This window comes from Battus philenor, unplaced genomic scaffold, assembly GCF_028537555.1.
Source record: "Battus philenor isolate CCGP_79_NKW_IND1 unplaced genomic scaffold, ilBatPhil1.0.hap1 SCAF_3, whole genome shotgun sequence".
NCBI lineage: Eukaryota > Metazoa > Arthropoda > Insecta > Lepidoptera > Papilionidae > Battus > Battus philenor.
The window spans coordinates 3,093,791-3,109,701 of record NW_027181693.1 but is presented as its reverse complement, the minus strand read 5'-3'; the positions used below and the strand labels follow the sequence as shown (position 1 = coordinate 3,109,701).

The 15,911-nt window shown below is 36.5% G+C and overlaps 2 protein-coding genes across 2 annotated transcripts in view; one reads left to right on the top strand and one right to left on the bottom strand.

Annotated features, from left to right (window-relative positions):
* Window positions 1-1,684: 1,684 nt before the first annotated feature.
* RpL19 (ribosomal protein L19) lies at window positions 1,685-6,204 on the bottom strand. The gene is made up of 5 exons (XM_068770971.1): window positions 6,128-6,204; window positions 5,830-5,936; window positions 4,096-4,259; window positions 3,044-3,234; window positions 1,685-1,871 (listed from the first exon to the last, which is right to left on the bottom strand). Exons 1-5 carry the CDS (start codon window positions 6,130-6,132, stop codon window positions 1,736-1,738), a joined length of 603 nt encoding a protein of 200 aa, XP_068627072.1. The 5' UTR covers window positions 6,133-6,204; the 3' UTR covers window positions 1,685-1,735.
* A 344-nt stretch (window positions 6,205-6,548) lies between these two features.
* The window catches only part of LOC137927114 (acyl-coenzyme A oxidase 1-like), a 32,045-nt gene continuing 22,682 nt past the window's right edge, over window positions 6,549-15,911 (top strand). The window contains exons 1-4 of the mRNA XM_068770914.1: window positions 6,549-6,823; window positions 9,372-9,531; window positions 10,408-10,576; window positions 15,709-15,832. Coding sequence (XP_068627015.1) covers window positions 6,697-6,823; window positions 9,372-9,531; window positions 10,408-10,576; window positions 15,709-15,832 — 580 coding nt within the window. The 5' untranslated portion in view covers window positions 6,549-6,696. The remainder of the gene's footprint in view (window positions 6,824-9,371; window positions 9,532-10,407; window positions 10,577-15,708; window positions 15,833-15,911) is intronic.

The window sequence follows — 15,911 nt, the reverse complement described above, 5'->3', positions numbered from 1 at the left end:
ACACTAGGAATGTAGTTTCTGTTAACCCGAGGACTCTTACCGACGTTACGCTTCGAGCAAATCGACTCTTTTGAGAACCATCTTGTATGACAATCCTTTAAGACACTTCATCCAGTTCGAAAACACCGCCGCAAGAGGATGCCGCGTTTTAACAAACCTCATAAATAAAGTGTTATTTGATAAGCCGCCTGACTGCCGGAAAAATGTATAATACTCCCTCGACCAATAAATAACAAATTTTATCAATACTTGCATTCCTCTTCATTATCAATATAAGCATATAGGTCAGTCCACACTTACTTGGTTTACTACATTTTTCTACTTTACCTTTTATTTGAGTTAGAAGACTCTATTTTTTGTCTCTACTACGACTCTATTTTGTTTATATTAATAAATTGCTTATATTTATCTCATTTAATACCAATAATGCATAACAACACTATTTTAGTAGTGTATGTAATAATTATTTTAAGTTTTAAATTGTCCAAAATATTGTACAATTATTTGCGCTCTTATCCTTTAAAATTTTTGACTTGGCTTAATTTTTAATTATAATGTTGAACCATAGAGCTAATAAGTTTATCACAAATGGTTTATTTATTTATATATTATATTCATTCATTTTTGTCTGTACATAACAAAAATTGAAACCTATAGATAAATAATTATGCAATATAATAAGTAATAAATATTTAGATATTTTTTGGAATATTAGCTACTTAATAAATTAACATACATGATTATTAAAACAGGCACTAGGATTGCTATATTAATATTACATTATTATAAAAAGAAATAAATTCATAAGATATTCTCGTTATCTATAAGTTCTTCGCAAATCAATAACATTCATATTAAAAAATATTTAAATAATAACCATAATAGAAAGCGCATTTTCGATTCCACCTGACTCCGTTGACTAGTATAGAACTGTTTCCGCCTTTAGGTATAATATAGTTTATACTTACTTTACTGTCCTTACATGAATTATGATGAATGAAGTTGGTTTTATAATATTTATTTCTATTGCACTACGATTGGCTAGACCTGCAGTGGCGTACCTAGGGGGGGGCGGTAGGTGCGGTCCGCACCGGGCGCCACTTAGCTAGGGGCGGCATTATTTATATTTACTTATAGTTGTAAAAAGCAACTTTTTCATTTCAAATTTATTTTCTTTCTTGAATAATAAATGATTATTACAAGTTTAATATTTGATTTATATAAATTATGATTAAATTTATGATTTCGAATAGTATTCCGCGGTGTATATAAATGCATTTTAGTGTAAATTTTGGATTCTAATTCAAGAACAAGATAATAATTTTATTTTATTGTATTCATTAAAATTCGTTGAATTTGTAAAAGGATCTTTACGACTTTGTTCGGCAATTTTTCCTAACTAAATTTTTTTGATGTCAGTTTATAAGTGTCATTTCTTTTGAAAAGTTTATATGATTACTTTGAAGTGATATATCAATATTTTTTTAAATCAAAAACCACTATTTGATTGACATATAATAGAAAGGGCGGCAAACTGGAGATCGCCCCGGGCGGCAAAAGTTCTAGGTACGCCACTGTAGACCTGACAATATGAAGTCTTGTCAGGCCAGATTTCAAATACAGAAAGGAAATAAGATATTCTTAACACAGTTCTCTTTGGCAATGTAATAATCAAAGACAAATAGTGGATTCAACACATTTATTGAATCATTTTTTTTATAATAAAGTACTATCTTCACTTCTTGGCGGTGACCGCAGCCTCGTCTTCCCGCGCGAAGGTCTGCAGCAGCTCTTCCTTCTTGGCGGCAATACGTTCCTCACGTCGCTTACGCGCTTCCTTCACCTTGTTACGACGAGCTTCGGCCTGGTCACTGCAAATTTAATCAACAATTTAAACTTCAGTTTATCTTCCACAGTAATTTTGCTTCAAGGTGTTTTAACCATTATCAATTATATTTCCTGGTAGCTTTATCTAGTTTGGTTAAAACAATCAATTTAGAAAATGGATAATTAATTGAATTTCACAACTAAATGAACTAAAATATGTGTCCTCCCTAATACCTGGTATACATGCCCCATCCACATTATCACTTTTAAAATTAAAATCATTGATCTAATTGTAATTTTGATCTAAGTACAAAAATTTAATCTTTTATTATCTATTATTTTAATCTATTATATTTAATCTATTATTTATAGTTTTATTACACACATACTTAATAAAATTATTAAAATATATCAAATTAAAAATACCTAGTATAATTACTTCTTTATATGTCTGATTGTTAATCACATTATAACTTGCTTTTAATTTTACTCTTTATTTTGGTAGTGTTCACCTTCAGAAAATCATACACATCCATTAAACACACTGTATAATATAAACTGGAATATTGAAAGACATTTGCTTGATATAGAATTGGGTAGACATGGACAAAATGTGACATTTTGGCAGTGGTCAACAGGACTTTTTAATGACAATATTTAAAGTTACATGATGTTCCTTTTTTAAATAGTCTACTATTAAAAATTGTGTTAATGTACTTAAAAATTAATCATTACATACATAAGGTTATTACAATGCCATACATAAGTTTTGTAACAGTTGACCGAATGTAAATAATGTCAGGGGGTCAGTGTGGTATAGTAGCCAGCTCATTAATTATTTTTCAATTTAAATTTACAAGAATACCAATCTTGTTTGCTTGCTGTTATGCTTGCAGCTTTATTTTTAAAATAAATATCGACTTTAATTTAAATTATGTGTAACACTAAGTTATCAAGCATTTCCTGCCAAATCACATGGTTTCAAGCTCAATGTATTGACAGGTAGTTAGATTGAGTCCTGCTAACAATTGATAAAGCACTGCCATCCAACTGTTTAGCCAAGCACCTTGTTTACAATTTTCCTAACACCTTACCACTTCATGCAATGGAACTAGGAGACTGCCCTTCTGCATTCTACTATAAAAAGGGGTATGATTAGATTATTGTACCCAGAAAACAATGTGTTAAAATAATATGGCTCAAAAAGGATCCTCACCTCAACATCTTGGTCCTAGCCTTCTCAGCCTTCTTCCTGTGAATGTATTCCATCAGGACACGCTTGTTCTTGAACACATTACCCTTCGCCTTCATGTACAGAGCATGGTACAGATGCCTGTCAATCTTTTTGGCTGTCCTGTATTTAAGAAGGAGCTTACGTAGGACCCGTTGCCTTTGTACCCATAGTTCCTATGAAAAAGAAGGTATTTTTATATTATTATTACAACTCCACAGTAGGCCATTAATATTATTGAAATTTAACTAAATGTTACAGGTACCCCGTTTATTTAAAAAAATGATCACAACAGAATTTCCTTTTAATAATGTTAATTGAAAAATTCTTAAATAAGTAAAGCAGGAACCATTTATACAAAAATTCATTTAGTATACTTTAACAAAACAGTCAAAATGTTGAAATTTCCAAAAGCTGCATAGAACTGTCACAAGTTTCACATAGATGGTCTTTAAACATTTTACTTTTTATTGCAGAAACCGTAAACCAGACACTTAAAAGTAAAAAAAATTATAATTTTTCACTTCCATTTCATAACAATTTAGGAAAACATATTATTAATTTAAAAATTTACATGAGTATACATATGACAGTATAGAAAAAAACACATTAAAACCAATGAAATGTCCCGTGAAAAATGAAAAATTTGCAAAAAAAAAAAATGAAATTACAATTTTTTTGTTAAGTTATAAACAATGTTAATAGCTGCAACAAGCTAATTTAAGACAAATATTTTTTTATGATTATTCTAAAAATTGAACAAAAAACACGTTTCTAACATATTGTAGTCATCTTATAGCATATTTGGTTGTTGGTCGACTAGTACTACAGAGTGATTAAATTCTTTTTTAGACTGGTGATAGAATGCAGGTCACATGTTAGTACATTTTTTTAATATTACAACAAACAAATATAACAGGTAAGTATTTTCCCAGTTATCACAATTCAACTGAATATTGAATTTGAATATGAAATTTTGTAAAAAAAAGTTTTAAAGTTTTAGCTAATAGCTTTTAAGTTCAGTAATAAATACTAACCTTCTGTGGCATACGTGCGTTGGCTGTACCTCTCCTTTTACCAAAACCACAGTGACGACCTTTTCTACGAGCCTCTGTGTTCTTGCGCACACGGGCGCGCGAGTGCACTGCTACCGGTTTTTTAATGACGAGACCATCCTTGATCATCTTCCGGATGTTCTGTCCTGAAAACAAATATTCAAATAACATTAAATAATTTTGTATACACATTAACACCTAAAATGGGCAATAACATAAAAAAAATATGTTTAGTAAGTTTACAAAATTATTTTACTAAAAATTGCGTTATCTTCTATGTATATAAATATGAATTAACAAATGTGTAGCTAACCACAAAACTTGAAAATGGTTCAAAATTTCCTTATTCAGTAGGCATTCACTTTTGACTGATTAATTATTTTAAGATTATTGGCAAAATACTACCAGGTCAGAATGCTAATGTGCCACCTCAAAACTAAAGTAGTTTTTTTTAAAATGAAATTTAACAATGGTTAACAGACCAAGTTCCACACATTTTTTTTAACTTAATACCCTTAAATGCTATATAAAAATTTATCAAATAATATACTTTTTATTTTAGATTTAAAATTAATAAAAGATCAGTTAAATTAATTAATTACATTTGGGTAATCACCTTTATATATTCATTATGGCAAAGTTATTCTTATGAAGAAAAAATATTAAGATTACAAAAATGTAGTAAATGTAATAACTTGCGATGAATATTTATAAAAAAATTTGTTTTTACACTACAATGCAAAAATGGAAAAGGTTTTTTTATCTCAGGACCTATGTCTATGATGGCAATAAGGAAAGGAATGTATTCAGCCCAGAAGAAACCTTTAATCTAATCCTTTTCCATATAATCCACAGTCAATTATCTAATATAGGTAGAAATAGCATATGGGATGTACGATGTTTAGACATCTATATATTTAAAGCAAAGTTGTTTATAACATTATTCATTCCTCAAAAATGCAGGGTCGTTTTTAAGACTTGTTTTTTGGATTAGTCCACATCTGGAATGAGTTAAGTATTTAAATGTAATATTTATTCAATTAAAAATAAGATTCAAAGAACATCAATGTTTGCATAACATGCAGTTGAATTTAATAACTTTGTATGTATTAAACATCCGAAATAAATTTATTCATTGTGTAAGGTAGTACAAAGTTTGCCTTGTCAACTAACCAACAAAGGGAGTAATCAATCTGAAATGGTTAATTTATTTTTTGTCCAAGACAATTTGGCAAGTCAATTTTAAGTCAGAGACAAATAGAGTAAAATAAAATCAGTAACAATCAAATTTACTGGTAATCGCAACTAACATATACCATGTCTATATTTTCAAATTTAAATACAATAAGACTAACTCTCATTCAATACACTTTTCTTCTATTGGTCTGTGTAAAGACAAAGGAAAGCAGCTGGATCATAAGAAGCAGTAGACTTTAATGCCTACCATTTCTCATTATTTACTGTAAATTTATCATACAACTGCCTACGTGATTAGAAGAGAAAGGAAAACTAAAAAATGATAAGACTGCTAAGTGAACTTTTGTCCGATTTTGCCATAATTTAGAATCTCAAGACAAATTTTGAATTACAGATATTGCCAGAAAAAATACACTAACACAACAGAAAACATTCTAAACAACAACGAATATCAATAGGTAATACAAATATAAATGCACGTGAATGCGTCTATCAAGATATTCAACCGGTAATACTTACGGGAGTTGGTGTTAGCGATTTCATTGATCTCATTTGGATCCAACCATACTTTCTTTTTACCACATCTCATAACAGAGGCTGCGAGCCTCTTCTGCAGCTTTAGGGAACTGTAAAATAAAATATTCGGTTGAAGACCACATGGCCATATAGACTTATGTTGTCGTTAAGAAATTGGGACATTTTTACACTAAGCTTATGAAACAATAGTAAGAAAACATTCAAATAGAATTAGAGTACATAATTTGTTAACTAATTATGGATAAATAACCGTTGAAATATTTATTTTATTAAAACTAACCTCATCTTGACACGGTGAGGTCCACAACGCACACAGGAAAGAAATATGGCGGAACTCGCTACAGAAAAGTGTTGCGATATCGCATAATTGTAGTCATATTACTAACTCGTAACCATTTATTTTAAAAAAATGTTTTTACCCTTTTAATTATAAATAGTTAATTGCAGTAATTTACATTCCACTTGTTAATATTTTTTTCAAGTAGTGTGTGATAACTCATTATTCAGAGAATGTAATCAGTTGTATTGTAAATTCTTTAGGCAAAAATCATAAATAATTTTATTTTTGTTAATCATCATACTCCAATTGTTAACCATTTTTTTATTTTACCGGATTTCTTTCTATGCATAATTTACTTAATTGTTACGTGACAAAATAATGTACCAACACGTCTTAATGACAGTGACAGCGGTTTTTATTATGGTTACGTTGTGAGAAGTCCAAGATTACGCAGCTTACTTTGACTGCGTAATTTAAATAGTTGCAGTCGCAAACTTGCTTTCTAAGAAATCGTGCCTTACTGTTAATTCTTAATAAATATTAATTAAAATCAGTGTTGTGTATATAAAATGTCGGGGTCAGTGAAAGTGAATCCCGATTTACAAAAAGAAAGAGACTCGTGCTCATTTAATATTACAGAACTCACTAATTTGATTGATGGAGGACCCCAAAAAACAGAGGAAAGAAAGAAACGAGGTGATTTTAAAACTTATAACGTTTAAAAATTTTAAATTTTAATTAATTTTACTTTTTATCATCCCATGTTTATGTTTTCTATAAGGTACAGTCGCTTTATACAGTTTATTAAAATTTAGTTCCTTATTATTTTGTGTTAGTATTCACGTTTTAACTTACATTAATATTATAAACCAATAATATAAAATAAAGAGTGCTTGTTAAATCTCTTTTTTGTCTTTGTTTGTAAGGTTCATAGTCCATTGTAATTTTATCTTAAAAGACCTAAATATTAAAAACAAACTTTCAATTTCTTTAAAAATACATTGCTGAGCAAATGCATTTAATTCGTTGGCATAAAATGGAGGTTTTCAGACCAAGACCTCTTTCAAAATTTAAATGGTTTCAGTGGAATCTCTGTAGTTTAGAGTATGAAGATTAGGTTTAACATTATTTGCGTTGCGGCTTAGTTCCAACCACGAATCAAGAATTCGAAAAAAAATTGAGATTAGAACCAGAATGAAAGTTGAAATGAATTGATGACTGTGAGTGGATATCAAAAACGTAGTTGTCCAATAAAAATAATTACAAGTAATAGTCACTGGGCTTAAAATATTATTTGCCTACATTGATAGGCGAAGCTAAGCTAACATTTTAGTTCTTCACTATAGATCGCGGATAAATCATCGTAGACCAGACCACCTTAGCGTCTTCCAACCTGTCTGGCACGTTCCATCATATATTAGCAGTTTCACCGGTTTCGAGATAGGACGAACACTAGGGACGTTTAGTCCAAACTTATTAACGTTAACTAAAAGCCTTCATTCTTAGATCCTTGCCTCGACAAGAATACCGGGATTGAAATTTGATGACCTGGTTGCTTAGGCGCCCTCATGAAGTTACAACTCGTGTGTGCCTGTGGAACCTCCTCTCGATCATTTTCTATTATCTAATTATTATTATTCAAAATATAAACTCTACTCGTCGATTTTGCTGACTTCACCTTTGTGTCGTATCTCTTATTATTGACGATCATGACCATTCCTGTAGTTTGTCCCGCCATATATACTGGCCTTCAGCTATTGTTCATCTACTTGTCCGGCGAATAAAAGTTTTTCAAGCTGCACCGTTTTTCATGCCTTTGTGATCGAAAATATCTAAAATCCGCTTTGTACATATATCAAGTACTCACTTCAGAGTGCAATCGCTAGCTCCATAACGTCATAGTTTAGGCATACATGCATCTCTCCACCCATGACACATCGCACACAAACACGCATACGATGCAATACAATCAGGCGTTACATTTGTCACAAACCGCTCTGTCTCTAAGGACGATATTCCACCCCGCCTCCGCGTACAGCAAGGGCGATCCGAGGAAGGATCCAGATCGCCGAGTACTCTGCGCTGCTATACTAAGTCACTTACACTCGGCTACTTCTACCACCTTCCTCACCTTCCTCACCATCCTCTACTACCCTCGTGCGATCGTCATCATTCAACTTGCATAAGATTATATCTGTAAATTTTGTTAAGGTCGGGGACCCTTTAGTTCCGCGACCTTAATTCCGATGAAGCAGCAAAAGCCTCTCGGACTAGCACCAACTACATCACCATAAATACAATGACAAATATTAGGTTCCTTTGTTAATAATAGCCTACTTATTTCAGTAGTTACATATTTTACAATTATAGTGCTATCCAACCCGCTGTACCGCGCCTTAGATATGCGCACAGCGAGACAGGATGGTGTCGTGTCGGCGTTCATTCTTTGTCTCCTCGGTCCCCAACTTACAGAGTTTTCCTAGCTCTAAAGTGTATATCAAAAGTTCTAGAAATTACTTTCTTTCGCTACGTAAAATGAGCGAAAAAATTCGAACTAAAATATGCCTTACCAACAAGAATATTGTTCTGAGTTTTTCAATCACAAATAATGATTTTTGCATCATAAAGAACCTCTTGTGTCGCGTTTTAATATCTAAATCGGTACAGTACAAATACCCAAGCTTAGGAACGTGAGTAGGTACTCCGTAAGCCGGCACTGACAAGAACCAATTCTTAGCCAACATTTGAAGATACGAGAAAACATGGACGACTAACAGTACAAGCCGAGGTCACTTGTAGGGGTCCTTGAACCTAGTCACTCTGTGGACCGTCCATCAAAGCAATCTTAGTAAGAGCTTTGTGACCGCTGAATTCGATAAAATAGTAATACGTGCGGTCCAAGCTTTGCTACCTTAAGAGGTCTTAGTTACCTCTAACTCGCGGAAAACGCAAGAAAAGTAAACAGTGGTAAGACGAAAATAAAAGCGAATCTATTGAAAAATATTCAGGCTTGGATGGTCAAAACGAACAAAGCGCTTGCCAGGAAAACCGCTCTGTTTGTTACTCGGTGTAGGTACTCGTAACGAGTTATTAAATGGACTGCGACGACAAACCGGAAAACAGATTTTATAACCTCTTGGCAATTACACCTGTAATTCTTAGTATAAGAACTATTAGGTAAACAGGTTACTTCGGTTGTTTATTTTTACAGTCTGCAACAATTTAAAATACCTTCATTTTTCAGAGGAGATGGTCTTCAAGGAAGGAATTCATATTGACGAGGTTCCATCAGATTATCTTAGCCATAAAGAGAAATACGAATTGGCTGTGAAGAAAGCCTGTATGTTATTCAAGATGATGCGAAGGCTGCAAGAGGAAGACAATGCTGGAATGGATAATTACATGTTTGTATATATTTTATATTATAAATGAAAGGTATTTGTAATAATAATAAAAGCATTCTTTATGACAATAGTGCATTTCGTTACGATGTTTTAATTGTCGCTTAAATTAGAAAATAATGTATCATTACTAATTGATACAATTTCGAAGTCGAAGTAATTTGATTCTTATTAGCATTACAAAGGAGGGACTAAAAAAATTCAAGTCACAAAAACAATAATAAATTATAAATATTATATAACGTTTTTATATTAAGACAAGCCGTTTGTCACGGCGTGTGGAGGCCTCCCATTGGGTGGGTCGACGACGTAATCAGTCGTGTGAAGTAGCTGTATGCGGGAGGCCTAAGCCGTGCAGTAGGCGTATATTGTCTGACTAGAATGAAAATATTAATAATAAAATAACCTGTTATTTCCTAGCTAACTTTTGTAGCGTGCTTTGATTCATTTCTGAGCAGTGTACGAGTTCGAATCGCGTAAAACAATCTTATATAATTCACATTTTGTGTATTAATTATATAGGATTGCCACTGCTAATAAAGAAGTTTCCAGAGGATGGGCAGCATCGTCCTCTGCGTACCATAATACCACACTGCGATCGCCTACCCGCCTGCCAAGCGTGGCGATTATGGTACATCCTCCTGTAGATATCTTTGAACGAGGCTTATACCTTACAAAGGGCTTCTATAGGCTGAATCCATGAACGACGAAGCATTAAAACGTAAAATTGTTTTAATAATAAAATTCTACTTTTTTAAATAAAGAAGTAAAAATATTACTTTCATATAACAATAACATACATCGTAACCATTATGTTATATTCAATCTATACTAATGGAAATCATTCCGGTTTGTTCATAAAATTATATTTTTCCCTAGGGCACTTTTGGGTGGTAATCTTGGTTCAGCTATACTGGGAGATGGTTCCCCCCTTACTCTCCATTATGTGATGTTCATTCCAACTCTCATGGGTCAAGGTACGGTGGAACAACAGGCTTATTGGATCGGCAGAGCTTTCAATCTCGACATTATTGGCACTTACGCACAGGTTCGAATTATTTTTACCCAACTTTACAGACATTTAACAACGCTTTTTTTTAATTATATCGTTAAAATTTATTAATATACTCTGTTATGAAAAAGTAAGGTGAAGTTGTCATATAAAACTCCTGGGTATTAGGAAGGCAGGTAATTTCTTTTTTCTAGAACTGTCTATAACATTAGCCAAGCGTCTGTTTGTCAAAAGGTTTATTTATCTCCGGAACGTTTTTTGTTAATCGTTTTAATCTTGTCAAACGCATCAAGCCTTGATTGGTGCTAAAATCGCTCAATTTTTGAAAAAAAAAGTCAAAAAATTGTCTCAAGTCGTACCGCTACCACTGTATACGCCTGATTTGCCTCCATGCGAGTTCTAGCTATTCAGCAAACTCAGAAGGCCAATGCTAAGACGCCGTTTTGACACGGTTGAAGAAATTAAACCTATTGGAATAAGGTATTTTTTTTTTTTTTTTTTTTTTTTTTTTTTTTATGACCCCCGCTATTGGGGGTCTCTCGTACCCCTATCTTTTTGTGGGACAGGGTCTTTTGTTACAGTAATTTTTTCACATATATTTTTTTTTTTTTATTTTCATACTCATCAGTCTTTCATCTCATATTCTTTTAGTCTGTCTTTCATGCTATATTTCTTTCTTTTGTGCCCTTCTATACTACTCTTCTTTCATCCCTTTTTTTATTTTGTATATCTTATTTTCTAGGTATCACATATTTGCACATTTATTATTTATTTTATAACAGTCTTTTATCTTATACCTAGGTTTTATTTATTTCTATAATCTTTTTAACTATTGTTTTACAATAATATACAAAATCCTGCCTAGTAGCTTTATCGCCTATCAGGGAGGGTATCGTGTCTTCTTTGACCTGAACACCAGACCGGCACTCGAAGTCGAGCCGGAGTCCCCCGAATGCGGGACACCGGGCCACAAGGTGGATCACGGTCTGGCCCACGCCCGGTTCACAGAAGCACGAGGGGTCCTCCTTGAGCTTGAACCTATGAAGGTACTCAGAGAACCCCCCGTGCCCCGTGAAGAGCTGGGCCGAGACCGCGTCCACCTCGATGCTGCGGAGCACGCGGTAGGCTGAGACGGCGTCCGGGAAAAACATCCTCGTTACCGAAGCCGTCGTTCCTTCCACATACCTCCTGTTCCATTCGTCGAGCGACTCCAGTCTCAGTTGCCGCTTGACGAATGAAACAGGGCATCTCTCGTACTCTGGTCGTCTTTTACTCTTCAGGGCCGCTTCCTTGGCCAGCTGGTCCGCCCTCTCGTTCCCCTCCATCCCCGCGTGCGCTTTCACCCAGAACAACCTTACATCCTTCCCTTTCTCTCTCGCTTTCATTACATTCTCCTTCACTCTTAACGCTAAGGGATGGAGGGTGTCCGATCTTGCGACAGTTTCGAGAGCGGACCGCGAGTCGCTCAGTACGGCGCAGACTTGCGCCGACTCGCCGGCCGCGTACCCTGTTGCCTCAGCTAGAGCCAGCAGCTCTGCCTGGTATACGGTGCAGAAGTTGCCCAACTTGAGTTTCTTTGTGTATGACTCTACGGCGCCCCGCTTGACGCAGAACGCCGCACCCACCTTATCCTCTATGCGGCTGCCGTCGGTATAAATTACCAGATCGGCAGCCGCGGTGGCAAGTCGGACTTCCTCCGCACTTTCCCCCAGACAGGAGAACTCCACACCAACTTGACCAGACGGGTGCGGTAGTCTCAGGTAGCTGACCGGTACCTCCAGGTCTCGGTCCTTTACCACCTGCCGGGAATGACCCTTTCTTATTTCAAATAAGCGGGCTGCTTCTTGGACCCGAAGGTCCAGGGGAAGCAACCCGGCAAGTATAAGGGCCGAGTGCAGGGACGCGGTCCTGTGGGTCCTCGCGATCTTCTGCGCGAAGCCCCGCTGGACCGCGCCCAACTGCCTGCGGACCAGCAGCTTCCTAGCCGCCGGCGCCCATGCACTCGCTGCATACAAAATCGTCGGCTCCAGCACCGCCAGATACATCGTTCTGATCACCTCCGAGTTCAGACCCCAAGATACCTTCGCAGCCCTGCACAGCTGACGATAGAGGCCCTGTGCCTTCTTGCTCACGTTCTTCACGTGACTGTTGAACGTGAGCCTATCGTCAACTGTGAGGCCTAGTATCCGGACCTCCCCAGTCCGGCCAAGCGGCTCACCTCCCATGCTCAGTAATGGGTAGTCGAACTTTAGCTTGTTGGTTAGCACCATCACCTTGGTTTTGTGTGGTGCGAACCTCAGCTTGTTCCTGACCCCCCACTCATGAACATGGGCGAGAACGGCGTTGGCCCGACTCGAGATGTCCTGGGCCTTCTGCCCCGAGAAGACCAGCACGACGTCATCTGCGAACGCCTGGCAGTGTGTCCCGGTCTTTGCCACCTCCTCCAGGAGAGGGTTGATGAGGAGGGTCCAGAAGGTTGGGCCGCCTACGGATCCCTGCACGCACCCCTTGGTGGTCTCTCTGGCCCACTCTGCCCCCGCGTACCGTACGGACACCTTGCGATCGCTAAAATAGCTGTCAACAAGACGCCGCAGATTCGCGGGGCAGCGAGTCTCTGCCAGTCTGCACCGTATAGCAGGCCACCAGGCGTTATCGAAGGCTCCCTCTATGTCCAATGATACCAGCACTGCGATCTCCTTCTCCTTCAGCCGGGTTCGCAGATGCTGGATCAGGTCATACAGGGAGTCTTCGGTACACCTCTGCGGCATGAAGCCGTATTGGTGGCTACTGATATACGGTGCAGTGTACCACCGGATCCTACGGACCATCATTTTCTCAAGGACCTTGCCGAGAATCGGCAAGAGTCCGATGGGCCTGTAGGATTTCGGGTGCGTGTAGTCCTCCTTGTCCGGCTTCCGCAACGCTACGACCACTGCCTCCTTCCATCTCGTGGGGAAGTGGGAAAGCGCGAGACACCGGTTGGAGAGCGCGAGGTACAGAACGGGGTCCACGGCGACGGCCGCACGGCAGATGTCCGCGGTGAGTCCGTCAGAGCCAGGTGCCTTCTTGGCGTTGAAGGTCGATACGGACCATCGGAGCTCCTCCATCGTAAACGGGGGGTCGCATGTTCCATCATGGTCCCCCGAATTGACTTCATCGGCTTTAGCTCTTACAGTTCTGTGGTCCGCATTGTCCTTCCCGGGGTCGTCCTCCGGGAAGAAAACCTCCGCCAGCAACCTGGCTGATCCCGCTGCGTCCAGCACTTTACCTGACTGGACGAGGGGGACGTCCTCTCGCCTCACCCCCGTGCGACGCATCACACGGTGGATCCCGTCCCACATGGTCTCGCGATCCTGTCTCTCACAGAAACGGAATAAGGTATTAAAGACTATAACGGAAAAAAACTTTTCCGACTGCTTCGAATACTGGAAAAAGCGTCGACAAAAATGCGTTTTATAGGACTGGGTTACTTTGAAGGCGATGAAATTGTTTTGGAAGAAAAAATAAACAATATACATTTTATAAACTAATTCACCTTACTTTTTGATCACAGTATTATATCAATTAAAAATTTGAGAAAATAGCCGAAATAAATTATAAATATTAAAATGAGAGAAAACCAGCTTTATTTACTGCGTATAATATTATTACCGTGATCTAGTTTTAGAGCGTGATAGTAAGTGAAATTCTTTGGTAAATTGACTTAGCCACTCTTGTCCCAGGATTTTGATTCTCAAATTTCTAAGTTAACACTGCACTTTTTATATCTAACCGTAGCAATTATCATCTGATCAAGATTTAAGAGATAAGTTAAGTCATTAGAAAACCTTGTACTTATATGTGCATAAGAATACTATTAAATATAACAAAAGAATTGAAAAAAGAGACATAAACTAGATTAGCACTATAAATAGAAATAATATTGCTATGAATTTTACTATGCATCAAAAAATTAATAAACTTTAAATTGTTAATTCTTTCAATTTGTTAATTCATTTAATCAATTGTGTACGCTTTAATAGTAATCATTCGCGTAATGCCTTTGAATTATTAATCATTACTTAAAGTTAATGGAAAACTAGCAAATAAAGGTTTTTTAACACATGCCATGTAGGGCGTATATGACCCCGGCTGCACTTTCCGTCCAGGCCATTTGCAGTTCTCATTGAAAAACAAAAGATTCTTAAAAAATGAATTGTAGGGTCGAATATATATAACTTCACATCACGTACGCGCGTAAATAATGCGTATTAAAATGTATAAATTTTTCCCGCAAATTATAGCTTTGCAGTATTAAAAAAATGTAAAGCATAACGTCTTGAACTACTTTTTTTTTAAATTTAAAGTGTAGGTTGTATAGGCCCCTCGAGGCCTGAATGGAAAATTTTCAAAAATTGCTGTGATACGGAACGTGTTAAGTGGTAACATAGCTTTAGAACTAATTTTCTTAACTACTCTATTAAAGATATATTATGAAGGTAATCAGAAAATGGCACCGGATAGTATGTAGCGGCTCGTGTTGAAGATCAATCTTTGAGCTTCGCTCCTATAAAATAAGTTTTAAAGTTGGCGCCATCTATGTTCTTCCTCTTCGAACCCGCCAAATCTACAAATGCCACTTAGGCAGAAAACATAGTCAAATAAAGATAGCTTGTTATAGACTTTCTCCTTATAACCTGAGAATGGCAATATGGAGTAGGGATGAAAAGGTGGTCGAACGAAATGTAATTTTAAAAACTGGACAATTAGGTCGTCGTTAAAATAGAATAAGATACTTAGTAAACATTACGAAGCAAAAACGTGAGCAAAAATTTTTTGTCGGTAATATTTAACGTAAATGTTAAAACAAAGGCAAGAACGCTAATGTCTGTGGAATAAAGATCCTGGTAACAATAATGAAAAAAGACTCTTCTCCTATCAGACCACCTTAGGAACCCTTGAAGCAACCTCTTCTTTTAAATTGTTCGATATCATTTTAGGGACCTCGGTTTGATTTTAATTTCTATGTAATTGAGGTTTCTTTTTTAATCATACACAGATGATCAAATAATAAGAATAATTTAATAAATAATATATCATTTTAATGGTTAACAACTTAATTGGTTTTAAAATACTTCGTGACTTACGAGTAATAACAGGTATATTAAATAAAGATTTTTTTCACGCAGACGGAACTAGGACACGGAACGTTCATACGCGGTCTGGAGACGACGGCTACCTACGACCCGGCCACCAAGGAGTTCATTCTGCACAGCCCAACTCTCACCGCCTACAAGTGGTGGCCCGGCGGCTGTGAGTACCTATATGTTTTATATGTCTACATACACTCACATATACACGCACGTGAACAAGATCCAATCCTTCAATAGCA